This window comes from Schistocerca serialis, chromosome 6 (assembly GCF_023864345.2).
Source record: "Schistocerca serialis cubense isolate TAMUIC-IGC-003099 chromosome 6, iqSchSeri2.2, whole genome shotgun sequence".
NCBI lineage: Eukaryota > Metazoa > Arthropoda > Insecta > Orthoptera > Acrididae > Schistocerca > Schistocerca serialis.
In genome coordinates this window covers 217955296-217969759 of record NC_064643.1, presented here as the reverse complement: position 1 = coordinate 217969759, position 14464 = coordinate 217955296, and the positions used below count along the sequence as shown (strand labels likewise).

General features: G+C 41.1%; 2 protein-coding genes across 4 annotated transcripts in view; both read left to right on the top strand.

Moving 5' to 3' along the window:
• The window catches only part of LOC126483742 (pre-mRNA-splicing factor syf1 homolog), a 553324-nt gene that overhangs the window by 343576 nt on the left and 195284 nt on the right, over nucleotides 1-14464 (top strand). The gene's annotated exons all lie outside the window — the stretch shown is intronic.
• Nucleotides 1-14464, top strand: part of LOC126483746 (alpha-aspartyl dipeptidase) — a 41031-nt gene that overhangs the window by 8865 nt on the left and 17702 nt on the right. For all 3 annotated transcript variants that reach the window (XM_050106885.1, XM_050106886.1, XM_050106887.1), the window contains exons 4-5: nucleotides 4252-4406; nucleotides 4493-4666. In XM_050106885.1, the coding sequence (XP_049962842.1) occupies nucleotides 4252-4406; nucleotides 4493-4666 (329 nt within the window). The remainder of the gene's footprint in view (nucleotides 1-4251; nucleotides 4407-4492; nucleotides 4667-14464) is intronic.

Genomic DNA, 14464 nt, shown 5'->3' with positions numbered 1-14464 from the left:
TTCCTATGACTTCAACCCTTCTGCTGGGAGGAGCCACTGGCCCTGAAAGCTTGCCTAAGTAAAACCTTTTTTTTTTATATGTGTTCTCCTGCTGCTGCTTGGTGAGTAGATTTTTTATCTATCCAGTTACATTGTACTGAGAAGTTAACTGTGTCATTCAAGAGCACTTGGCATAAAGAACCATAAATTCCTTCCCTAATGTGTGACAATATTATGAAAAGAACGTGTTTGTACTCACCATATTGAGGAGATGTTGAGTTGCAGACAGGCACACTAAAAAGACTGCTAAATGTCTGAGCTTTCAGCCAAAAAGCCTTCTTCTAAAGTAGGCAACATACGTTCATGCAAGAACTAATACCCACATGACCACTGTCTCTGGCCACAGAGGCCAGACACTTTGCCCAGAGAGTGGTTTCGTGTGTGTGTGTGTGTGTGTGTGTGTGTGTGTGTGTGTGTCAGTTGTTCTTGCTTGAATGTGTGTAGGTTGTATACTTTAGAAGAAGGCCTTTTGGCTGAAAGCTCACATATTTTGTTGTCTTTTTTAGTGCTGCCTGCCTACGACTCAGTGTCCCTGCTACATCGTGACTAGCACTCTGTCCTTTTCATAAAATCATCATTATTCCATCCTATCCTGGATTTTCCATTGCTCGGTTTTTCCTAATGTGTGCAATAATATAAACATTATTTGCAATGTTTTTATCTGTGTCACATATTTAACAGAGTAATCTACCTCATATGAATTGACCCAAGTCACTTTTTCTAAAATATCTATCTTGTAACTGGTTTGATGTGGCCCACCACAAATTCCTCTTCAGTCCCAACCTGTTCATCTCAAAGTAGCACTCGCATCCATCATTATCAGTTATTTGCGGGATATACTCCAGTCTCTGTTTTCCGTTTCGGTTTTTATCATTTGAAGCTCCCTCAAATATCGCAGAAGTTATTCCTTAAAGTCTTAACACGTGACCTGTAATTCAGTCCCTCCTTCTTGTCAATGTTTTTGACATGCTCCTCTCTCACCGATAACTGCAGAGAACCGCTTCATTTATCAGTCCACCCCATTTTCAACATTTCAAATGCACGTTTACTGTTGTTGTACAGTCTGTGATTAAGTTCCATCCAATACAATACTGCAAACATACATGCCTGTGTTTGATACAAGTAGACTTCTTTGGCCCAGGAATGCTCTCTTTGGTTGTGCTAATCATCTTCTCGTGTCCATACATCACCCGTAATGTGTTGTTTTCCTTCCATGATAGCAGAATTCCTTCAGTTGTTCTACTTCATGTTGATGTTGTTATGCTAAGTGTGTCGCTAATCTCATTTCTCTACTACCCATTACTTTCATCTTTCTTTGGTTTACTCTCAATCTGCAGTGTGTGATGATTACAGTTCATCAATTTAACAAGTCCTGCAGTTCTTCCTCACTTTTGCTAATGATAGAAATGTCACTGGCAAATATTTTCAGTGATATTGTGTCACCCTGAATTTTAATACCACTCTTCAGTCTTTCTTTTTATTTCCATCATTGCTTCTTCGATGTATAAGCTGAACAGTAGGGGTGAAAGATTAAATCTCTCTCTTATACTGTTTCTAATCCGGTCATTTGTTCTTGGTCTTCCATTTTTATCTTTACAACTTTCCATATAGCTTACACCTATTCTCGTGAGAATTTCAAACATCTTGCACAATTTTATACTGTCATGCGGTTTTTCTAGGTCAACAAACCCTATGAAGGTTTTTTTAATCAGAAATGCCTCTTTGGTGCCTTTATGTTTCCTAAAACAAAATTAGTAGTGATCTAACAGAATTTCAGTTTTCTTTTTCATTCTTCTATTTATTGTTTTTGTCAATAACTTGGACGCATGAATTGTTAAGCTAATTGTGTGATAGTTATTGTATTTATCTGCCCTTGCTATTTTTGAGACTGTGTGGATGATATTTTTCCAGGAGTCTGACAGTGTTTCCAGAGTAAATGATCTTGTAAAACAAATCGAATGTCATTCAGTTGCCACTTCCTGTAGTGATTTTACAAATCATTTTTATTTATGTCTTCCACCTTATTTGATCAGAAGTTGTCTAAAGCTTTGTCAGAATCTGACTAATACTGCATCACTTACATTTGTCAGATCAACTCCCATTTCTTCTTCTATTTTGTCATCAGAGAGTTTCTCCCACTTGTAGAAGCCTTCAGTGTACTCTTTCCACCTGTCTGCTTTCTTCTTAGCAGTGGAATGGTTGTTACACTCTTAATAGTGATATCTTTGCTTTTAATTTCACCAAAGATTGTTTTGACTTTTCTATGTATTGTATCAGTTCTTCAGACAAGTCTTCCTTTTTTCAGATTATTTCTCCTGCATCATTTTGCCATAGCTTCCCTACACTACTTCCTTATTTCATCCCTAAGTGACTTATATTACTGTGTTCCATTGTTTTGCTCAACATTATATGCCCTTCTTTTATCAATCAACTGAAGTATATCTTCTGTTACCCAAGATAGCTTTTCATTTACCTTCCGTGTACCTGTACTTGTCTTTCCAACTTCTGTGATAGCCCGTTGTAGAGATTCCGATTCCACTTCATTGAGAATAATAGTATATTGTGGCATTCATTATTGCTGTGTCTGTAGCCTTAGAACATTTCAGACAAGCCTCTTCATTACTCAGTATTTCAGTTTCCCACTTTTTTCCTGGTTGATTCTTCTGGATGATTCTCTTAAACTTCAGTCTACACTTCATTATTACTAAATTATGACTAGTCTATATCTGCTCCTGGCTGCGCCTGGAATCCAATATCTGATTTGAAATCTCTATCTGACCATGATGTAACACAGCTTGCTATCTTCTAGTGTCTCCAGGCCTTTTCCAGGTGTACATTCTCCTTTTCTGATTTTTGAGAAATGTCTTTGCTATCAATAAATGAAATTGACAGCAGAACCCAGTATTTCTATTCTCTCTTTTTTAGCTCTGAGCTCATATTCTCCCCCGTAATTCTGTGCTCTCTTCATTCCCATTCCACACTGTTCCAAACACCCATGATTATTAGTTTTTCACCTCCTTTCACATACTGAATTATGCTTTTCATATCATCACAATGGCACCCATGCAATGGATGTAGGGGAGGGAGGGGGCTTAGACGTGAAAGTATGGATGACTTTTAATATTTTGGAAGACAAATGGCGACTTGTAAGTAGCCACAAAAAAGTTCCAATTCTGAGCTTGCTAAAAACAAGCATAATACCAACTTTTAAATCATTATCTTCATAGAAAGACGCTTGGCAATACTATATTTTTTCCTTTCCCTAAGAGTTAGGGGGAGGGAGTTGGGGAGGGGACATGGCCCCCCTTGTCCTGTTGAATGGGTACACTTATATTGTTGTGCGATTTTTCTGTCTCTTCATCTACTGTTTGTGTGTGTACCTAAGCTATTGCCATTTCTGTCATCAGTTTGCTGTCAATTCTGATGAAAATAATCCTCATCTTGTTTGCGTTTTACTTCACTTATTATTCCTACATGTGGACTGAATGTTTGCATTTCCCTTTTCAGATTTTCCAGCCTCCCTATCAGATTCAGACTTCTGAAATTCCATACTCCAACTCCTGTATGTTGGTTACCCAATCTTTTCTCTGTGTTAATCTCCCCCATGGCAGTCCCCTACTGGAGTTGTGAGTGGCTGGGCACTAATTTTTTTTGACATTGTAGAGATCATCATGACACTTTTTCCAGTTGTAGGCTATATGCCCTGTGAATACACATGATGTGGCTTTAATGCAGGGATTGCCTTCTGCAGCTTCATGTTGTTCATTTTTCTCCCCGCTAGGAGCAGTTTCCACTCCAAGGGCAAAAGTGTACATCAAGCCTCTATCTGCTCTTTCGTCCTCTTTGCAAGTCTGTTGACAGAATGAGGATATTTCTGTATAACAGAGGTTTTCAGCTGCCATTGATGATGATTTTTATTCAAAATTGAAATAGTTTCTGTGATCAAACCATGAACCATAGAATGTTTGGGTTACTAGCCACTCCTGTCCTTCCTTTCTTCCAGCTCCCCTCCAAGTGGCTGCCTTCCTGTTCATTTTTGATTTGCAAGAAATAAATCTGTGCTCTGGAATTCAAATGTTAGTTTTCAATTGCATCTAACCAGCCACATACATTTTAAATTTCATTTGTGAGTTTGGTGTCCACTGATAGGTGTATGGTTAGGCTTTCATTTTGCCATATACTGTTGTTACTTAATTTAATTTTTTGAAATAGGCTTCAAAGTTAAAGGTATTCATGAAATGGACAATCCTGTATCAGCAGTAGCCAAGGCAGAGGCTGTGTTTATAGGAGGAGGAAATACCTTTCAGCTACTAAAGAGCCTATATGACAACAAAATTGTGGAACCTATTCAACAAAGAGTGTTAAAGGTACTCACAATTTAAATAATATGAAACCTTTTGAAAGTTTACTTCTCACTACAAAATGCAGTTATTCTTATTTGTTTAATTTCCAGGATGGGATGCCTTACATAGGAAGTAGTGCTGGAACAAATGTTGCTACTGTCAGCATTTGCACAACAAATGATATGCCTATAGTGTATCCACCAACTTTCCAGGCACTTTCACTTGTACCTTTTAATATCAATCCACATTATTTGGACCCTGACCCTTCTTCCAAGCACATGGGGGTAAGTGTTTGATAATTCTTAGAAGTGTATCACTTTGAAAAATAATTTATTGCTTTGCCATTTTGATTTCGGAGATAGAGACTGTATTCCTTTTAGTGAAAAGTACCTCTTAGCTTAATGACCCAATGAAGTTGTTCTGTGCAATCATGAAAACAACTGACACAAAATATTACTCCAGTGTAAGGCACCTTATTCAAATGTCAAACTGACAAGACAGCGTATGTGTGAACCAAACTGACTAGAACATGTAAATTTGAAGCTAATGATATTTTAATGCATTTAGAACATTTTTCTACTGCAGAAAATCACTTGAAAATACCCTAAAAGGCAGAAGCTAGCTGTGTACCAATAAAGTAATACAACAGAAGTGGAAATATGCCACCTTACTTAGTCTGTATTTCACAATCAGGTATTAGCAACAAACTTAAAGTACTAGACAGAGAGAACTTTGATGGGAAAATTTTCCAGGGAAGAATAAGGAGAGGAAACTCTTTAAACCTAACTTGAAGACGGAAGACTATGTGAAGGATGTTGTTGTTGTGGTGGTGGTGGTGGTGGTGGTGGTGGTCTTCAGTCCAGAGACTGGTTTGATGCAGCTCTCCACGCTACTCTATCCTGTGCAAGCTTCTTCATCTCCAAGTACCTACTGCAACCGACATCCTTCTGAATCTGCTTAGTATATTCCTCTCTTGGTCTCACTCTACGATTTTTACCCTCCACACTGCCCTCCAATACTAAATAGGTGATCCCTTGATGATGCCTCCGAACATGTCCTACCAACCGATCCCTTCTTCTAGTCAAGTTGTGCCACAAATTCCTCTTCTCCCGAATTCTATTCAGTACCTCCTCATTAGTTATGTGATCTACCCATCTAATCTTCAGTATTCTTCTGTAGCACGACATTTCGAAAGCTTCTATTCTCTTCTTGTCTAAACTATTTATCATCCATGTTTCACTTTCATACATGGCTACACTCCATACTAATACTTTCAGAAAAGATTTCCTGACACTTACATCTATACAAGATGTTAACAAACTTCTTTTCTTCAGAAACGCTTTCCTTGCCATTGCCAGTCTACATTTTATATCATCTCTACTTCGACCATCATCAGTTATTTTGCTCCCCAATAGCAAAACTCATTTACTACTTTAAGTGTCTCATTCCTAATCTAATTCTCTCAGCATCACCTGATCCAATTCAACTACACTCCATTATCCTCATTTTGCTTAAGTTGATGTTCATCTTATATCCTCCTTTCAAGACACAGTCCTTTCCGTTCAACTGTGCTTTCATGTCCTTTGGTGTCTCTGACAGAATTACAATGTCATCGGCAAACCTCATAGTTTTTATTTCTTCTCCATGGATTTAATTCCTACTCCATTGTTTTTCTTTTGTTTCCTTTACTACTTGATCAATATATAGATGATATTATTATGGCATAATTAGAATCAAATACAAATCTGAAAGCAGGGTTATCAGTGAAGTCCAACACTTGGCATTGTGAGCATGATTATTACGAACATGAACATGCAACCAGAGCTGATGTCCTGGGCAGAGCATGCTGCAATTCGAGCAAAATCAAGTATTCCAGAATATACAAACATAAAAAATTTTAAGAACTTTCCAGAAATGATAATTACTAAATAACCAATAATTTCAGGTGGTTTGGTTTGATTGGCAACATGGCAGCACATCAGCAAGCAATGCTAGTTCTCAAGTCACACTGCATGTGGCACAGCTCACACAATTGCTTCCATTCTTGGAGAAACAGCATCACTGTTTCAGAAGCTGTTATTGGAATCAGCTGCAGCATCCTGATCTGTATACTGTCAATGGTCCTGTTATGGAAGCACTGGTAGATCTTTGTATTTTGATCGCATTGTCATATCCCCTGCACTATGATAAGTGTTGAAAGTAGCCCCCACCCATTGAAGATTCACAGTTGTTGAGTGAGTCTTCAGTTTCCCTTCGTGAAAGTGCGTGTCAGGACTGCAGGAAGGCTTCATATGGAGAACATGGACAAGACCTCTACACTTTCATCTTCTTGATAAAGGGTCATAATCCTCAACTTCTTATTTGACATCTGACAAAGGATTCAGTATGGCCCAAAGTACATCTTTAGTAACTTTTCCATTAATGCCACTTTCCGCACAGGTATAAGAATCCGGTGCTTTTGGTCTTTCTCCTGGGCATCAAGGGTCTGTATCCTTTGTCATTTCAGCTTTGTGACTGTTAAGCAGAAAGAATGATGCAAAGCCTATTGTGTCTTACTTTCCTTTGTTATTTGTGAACATCATGACAGGCAGTATTTTACCCCAATCTCTCTGTTCAACATCAACATTCATCGAGAGCATATCTGTCAAAGTCTTATTAAAATGTTCTGTGAGACCATTTGTTTGTGTATGGTAGGCACTTATCATTCGATGCTTGATATTGCAACATGAAATTATCTTTGATACAGGTTCGTACTGGAAAACTTTCTCACATCCAGAGATCATTACACAGGGTGTTCTGTGATTCCAAATGATGCCTTCTACCAGAAACCGTGCAGTTTGTGGAGATTCAGCAGTTGGCATAGCTCTGGAGACAGCACAGAGGTGAGGAAGTTGGTGCAGACTATTATCCATTGATTCCTGTTTGTCAACTTTGGGTACCTTCCCAAGAGGTGGATTCCATTTCAGTGAATTGATGCTGCTGCTAGTAGGATCAGTACCATCCCAGTGGCTATTGCGGCACATGCTTCCATCACTGATAAATCTCATGGTGGCTCACATAGTCTCTTACAGATTGGTAGAGACCTGCAGAATGCCAGCCAGCGGCACAACCGCTATGCTGCACTGCGTGCAGTACTGTTTGCAGCAACATGTATTGCATCTGTAAGTCTTAATGATGAGACATAAACTACAGTTCATCGTGTATTAGATAGTTCTCATTGTTTTCTCTGCACTTTTCAAATATTCTGAAATGAGTTTCTGTATTCCTTTAAGTTATTGTTATTGCTGCTGCTGCTGCTGTTGTTGTTGTTTTCAGCCTGAGGATTGGTAAGCTGCATTTCTCCATGCTAGTCATCTTGTGCAATTTTCTTCATCTATGCATAACTATTTCAATCTAAATTCACATGAACCTGCTTGCTCTAGTCAAGCCTTGGTCTCCATATAAAATTTTTACTCCCACTCCCCCACACTACTCTTCATCACCAAATTAACATCTAGTTAATGTCTCATTTGTTCTAGCAACCAATCCTTTCTTTTGATTGAGTTGTGCCATAAAACTCTTTTCTCCACAATTCAATTCGGTATCATTCATTAGTTGTTCATTCTACCCTTGTAATCTTCAGCATTCTCTTGTAGCATAACATTTCAAAAGCTACTATTCTCTTGTATGTAGGCCTACTGTTTATCATCCATACTTCTCTGCCACATATGGTTACACTCAAGGCAAATACTTTTGGAGAAGACTTGCTAACACTTAAATTTATATTCAGAGTTAAAATATTTCTCTTTTTCAGAAGCACATTTCTTCTTTTTTCCAGTCTACATTTTATATCTTCTCTACTTCAGCCATTGTCGATTGGCTTCACTGCCAAATAGCAAAACTCGTCGACTACTATTCGTCTCTCATTTCCTAATCTAATTCCCTCGGCATCACCTGATATGATTAGATTACATTCCATAATTCTTGTTTTAGTTTTGTTGATTTTATCTTGTTATATCTTTTTCAAGACAATTCCCATTGAATTCAACTTATTCCGCTAGCAGACTGCATGACACTGATTGGTAATAAAATTTAGGAAAACATCACAACTTTATTCCAGTGTGCTCTTATCTCGAACTATTTTATGTTTAACAAGAATTGTTTTGAACAGACTGACAGGACCTCTGTTGGAAGCCCTCTCTCTTCTTAGGTGGCCAATTGTTTTGTGGAGGATTTTGAGGAAAGAGTTCTGGAATCAGCAGCCTTTAAACCAAATGTTTTTGGAGGTATTTTGATTCTTTCAGACTGTGGCCCCAAGGATAGGAAAAAATAATGGATTTTTTGGATATCTCCACTTCATTTGTAATAACAGCCAGTTTACCATGAAAACAGGAAGGTATGGTTTTATTCTGTTCTCGGATGTTCTATTTAGACAGAATAATGATTGCTCTCGTGGTCTTCTATTTAGTGTAAGGCGACTCACCCCAAATATTTAGAGCCTTGGAATTGTCATTATCTGTCACAGTGTGAGTGTATACTTAAGACTCTTGCACTTAGGCACATACAGTTTCCAATTCTGAGGATTTGCATAAGGAGCTTGCTCATCGAAGAGCAGCCTTCATGGAATGTGAATAAAAAAAAAACTGCAATCAGGCAAGATTGTGTCAAATGAAATTTTTGACTGGATTAAGAATTTTTTTCGTAGAGAGGGTGCAGCATATCATCTTGTATGGCGAGTCATTGTCAGATGTAGAAATAACTTTGGATATGGCCCACGGAAGTTGGGAACCTTGCTGCTCGTGTTGTACATTAATGACCTTGAGGACAATATTAACAGTAACCTCAGAGTTTTTGCAGATGACAGTTTTCTATAGTGAAGTACTGTTTGAAAGAAACTGCATAAACATTAGGTCAGATCTTGATAAGATTTCAAAGTGGTGCAAAGATTGGCAACCTGCTATAATGTTCAGAAATGTAAAATTATTCACTTCAGAAAACTAATAAATGTAGAATCCTATGATTCTAATGTCAGTGACTCACAGCTGGTATTGGCCAACTCCTACAAATACTTGGGTGTAACACTTCATAGGGAGGTGAAATGGAATGATCACATAGGTTTGGTCATGGATAAAGCAGATGGTAGGCATCAGTTTATTGATAGCACATTGCGAAAATGCCATCAGTCTACAAAGAAGATTGCATACAAATCACTCGTTTGACACAACTGGAATATTGCTGATGTGTGTGGGGCCCGTAGCAAATAGGACTAACAGGTGATACTGTACATATATGGAGAAGGGCATCACATATGGTCACAGGTTTATTTGACCCATGGGACAGTGTCACAGAGATGCTGAAGAAACTGAAGTAGCAGATTCTGGAAGATAGATATAAACTATCCCAAGAAAGCCTACAGACAAAGTTTCAGGAACCGGCTGTAAATGGCAGTTCCTGGAATATACTCACATAGGGATCATGAACCCACTCCCTCCCCTTCTAAGACACCAGACCTTCTTGTATCACTGAAAGATGCTTTATTATTGGAGAAGGTTGAAGTATGTAAAATACCCTGCCAGTGTGACACGGCTGATGTAGATAAGACCACACACTCCATGGAAGAACACTGTGTAAAACATTAATGCTGCACTTGCCTTTTGCAGTTCACCAAGTCTTTCGTCACTGCACGTAGTTTATCCACCAGTCGTTCAACAAAATGCTGTAATAAAACAATTTTGAACACTGCTAATTCAGTTTGATTTCCTTCATTAGCATCTAAGGAGATATGCATGGCAGAAACCTTATTAAATGGAAGACTGAATGTCATCTGGATAACGCAAGGAATCCCATTATTTCCACGACTTACTCCCAGTGAAGACAACAGACCATGCCAAGGGCCATGGTGAGTGGCAACCCACTGAACATCAGAGTATTGCACTTCCACCATCAAGGATGCTCCTTGCTGGCAGTGTAGTTGGACTTGCAATTACAATTGTGACACACATGTGCTAATAAATTGTGTGACATCGGTACCTGATGTGTCTTTTACGGCTCACCTCAAGATGTATGTCATGTGCCCAGATGGAATATTGCATGTCGCAGTAAATGATAAATGGCTCAATTTCTCAGTCATCATTGAGTATTCAGTATGATAGAAAAATTTCAATATTCACATGATAATTCCATGTAAACAGCTTGTGAGGAGTTTTGATAAGTAACAGAAAAGTGTAGACACATGTCTCAAGGTTCATCAGAACCATTTCTGCCTCCTAGGCGGCTCACCACTTTTCAGCGGGTTCGTGCTTAGCTACCAGGGTCCCCAGCCTTTGCAGTCTCTTTTCCCTTCTGTGCTGCATGTCTATCCTCTTGCTATTCCTTTTCCCCCTCCCTTGGGGAACATGTCTGGGGCATGTTTGGGAATGTGTTCCACATTTTCAGTGGCTGACATAAGAACAGTCTCACCACTATTTTTCACTTCTTTTTTTCCTTTCTTCATTCATCTTCTCCTGTCCTTCCTCCACTTTGGCATTTGAGGCTTTTTCCTTCCTCCTCCCTGTGTGCTCCTGAGGGCCAACGTGTAATAGGTGACTGGATAATGCGTACTTCCCAGCCCTGGGTCAACAGGTAGGGTTCCCATGTACCCCTGGTACAGGCCAGGCCCGTGTAGGGGTGATTGCCTGAGCTGCTACCTTCCCAAATTGCCAATTGGTCCCTCTGTGAGGTGTTCGGGAGATATGTGAGCCCCCGTCTGATGGGGGGCCACCAGTTGGAAGGAGCGCACCATCAGAGATGCTAGTAATCACAGGGGATTTTCTCACAATGAGCCAATCATCATCTTTGCAGTCAACATCTAGCAGAGGTAAACCAAATGAAGCTCCCAATTCAAAGAACCTCCCAGCTGCACCACAGTTCCACATGGTTTCACATGCGGAAGACGGTCAACCTCTTGCAACAGTAAATTTGTTTGTTGTTCAGAAAGGTGTTGATGCAGTTGCCAGCCCTGTGAAATCCTTCTCTAATTTACGCAATGGCACTTTGCTTTTGGAGACTACTGCTGATTCTCAAGCACAATGACTGCTTGCGATGTCACTTCTCCATGGGTATCCTATTCTTGTTGAGGCCCATAGAACTTTGAATTCTTCCTGTGGTGTCATTTTCACTTATCGTACCTCTCTGATCAGGATGTCATTGCCAACCATGATGGGTGATGAAAAAGGTAGATGCGTCCATAGTGCCCACACGCACTCTTTTTCTCACCTTTGATTGAGTGAAGCTTCTGTCCAAGATCAAAGGAGGCTATGAAGTTATCATAGTCCGACTGTACATTCCGAACCCAATGCACTGCTGTCATTGTTACAACCACACTCAAACGACTTGTCAACGCCCGGCCAAATGTGTAACCTGTGATAGGGGTGCGCATGAGGGCAAGTGTCCTCCTTCTCCCCGCTGTATCAACTGTAATGGTGACCATGCCACCTCCTCTCAATATTGTCCCATGTATGTCAATGAGTGGGCTTTCCAGGAGATCTGAGTAAAGGAAAATGTGCCTTACCCAGTTGCTCGCAAGTTATTGGCTAGTTGCAAACCCTGCATTCTACCATCTGGCACTTACAGTACTGTTCTTGCTACATCTCACTGCATGAAGGACATGGCCATGCAGACCTGTGACCTCAAATTCAGCACTGTGGTTGTGCAATCGCCCAGTGTCGTGGTAGCATCACCGTCTCTTTGTCCAGTTATGCAACGAGCCACCAACCATTCACCTCCCAAGGTGGAGTCAACTGCTACACCACCGGCAGGCCAGAGAGGATGGAAGGAATACTCCCACAAAGACTTCTTATGTCCCTGTAGCCAACAAACGTCTGAGTCTTCGTCTGCCAACCAAAAAGGCGCCAAGAAGTGAAACAAAGGCAAACGGTCTCCCCTTCGCCGACTCGGAGATCCTCTTCAATGGTGTCGCCTGGTCAACCTCCATGTCACCAGTGTGCACAGCCATCCATTTTTCTGTCCTGGACTCCGCAGCTCGACAAAGAGAGAAAGCCGACACCTCTGTAGATCTCATGGAGCAGTATCCTCCAGCCATTGCCCCCTGTAGCAGTGAATCTTTGAATGCTGGCACTTGGCAGAAACTGAGGTGACACCCCTTCATTTTTTTCCTCCTCCCCTTTCTTCGTCATGACTCTCCTTCATTGGAACGTTCAACGCCTTCGATCAAACAAAGAGAATTTACGGCTACTCTCAGAATCGCAGTGTCTACTTGTTCTCTGCCTACAGGAAGCAAAATGGTGTCCTCATGACCGTTTTGAGCTCTCACATTTATTCCCAGTCTGTTTTGACTTTTCCCTCAAGGACGGCTTTCCATCTCATAGGGGAGTCGTGGTGCTCATACGGGATGACAGTCATAGTCAACCCATCTCCGTGACTACCCACCTTCAAGCTGTTGCAGTTTGCCTACTCCTTTCTCACTTGACAATTTCCCTTTGCAACGTTTACATCCCTCCATCATTCACTGTCACCAGGGCAGATTTCCTCCAGCATATTGGGCAGCTACCTCACCCCTTTCTGCTGCTCAGTGACTTTAATGTGCACCTTCCCATTTGCGGTTCTCCCAGAACCTGTCGGAGAGATGCCCTTATGGCTGACCTTCTCAATCAACTTAACCTCCTCTGCCTAAACAAGGGAGCACGCACATTCCTTTCCGACTCCACACACACTTATTGCGATTTGGACCTATCCTCCTTCACTGCCCAACTTGCTCATCGTCTCTAGTGGTCTGTTCTCTCCGACACATACTCGAGTGTACATTTCCCATGTGCTATCCGTATGCTGACTTCTACCCCACCTCTGTTCACACCCAAATGGGAGCTTACTAAGGCTGACTGGAGGCTTTACTCCTCCCTGGCCATCTTCAGTGAACATTTCCCCAGTTGTGATGACTAGGTAGAATATCTTACAAACGTTATCCTCACCTCCGCAGAACATTACATTCCTCGTACTTCCTCTTTACCATGACATGTCCCGGTACCTCAGTCGACGGAGGCATGCTGCAAAGCAATTCACATGTGGAGACATGTTCTCTGCATTTTTAACCCTCATCACATATGATGGCAAACTGCATTCATTATTAGCAGCTGTGTGCACATTGTTTTCGTGTTCTCCAGGCTAGCAGAAAAGCTAGCTGAATTTCATTCAGTAATTCTTTTATCAGTTCCACTCCCCCTTCCGTCATGTGGGCCAACCTCCAATGGCTCTTTGGAACCAGGAGCTTTGGGACCAATGGTTCTTTCCCCAATTTCTGGCCTGACAGTAGCACATCATGTCATAGGGGACCCTATTGCTATCTCCGACACCTTGGGCCACCATTTTGCAGAGATTTCGGAACCCTGGCTTTCATTTCTCCACTGACAAAACCAGTTGTATGATATCTGACGGCACAGTTGGTGTCTTTCACCATCTTTACATCTTAGGCCTGTTGCTCTTCCGTTCATTGAAACTATGAAATTCATGGGGCTCATGCTCAATAGGAAACTATTGGTCCCTCCCACATGTCTTACCTGGCAGCCCATTGTATGTAGTCCCTCAATGTCCTCAGTGATACTTCCTGGGGAGCAGATTGAACCACCCTCCTCCATTTGCACTGGACCCTTGTCCATTCAAAAGTAGACCATGGATGTTTTATTTATGCATCTGCAGTTCCATCCCTCTTACGCCGTCTCAATGCTATCCAACCTCGAGGCATCTCTTTGGTAACTGGTGCCTTTTACACCAGCCCAGCTGAGAGTGTGTGCAACATCACTGTGCCTTCCTCCATTGGAAACAAGCAGAGGAGGCTCAGGCCATACCCTTCTCCTCTCAGAATCATGAGTGCTGCAGTGCTCCTTCACTATGAGGAAGCTAGATCAAGCTCTCACTTCATCCTGATCCTCTGCCCCAAGCCTAGACGATGTTCACATTCAGAACTTGCAACACCTTTCTCTTGTGGGCAAGCACTTTCTGATTCAGACATACAACCACATCTGGGCCGAGGGCACGAGTCCCAGATACTGCCGTGAACCCACTGTCATACCCATACCTAAGCCCGGTAAGGACAAACAGCCTCCTTCTAG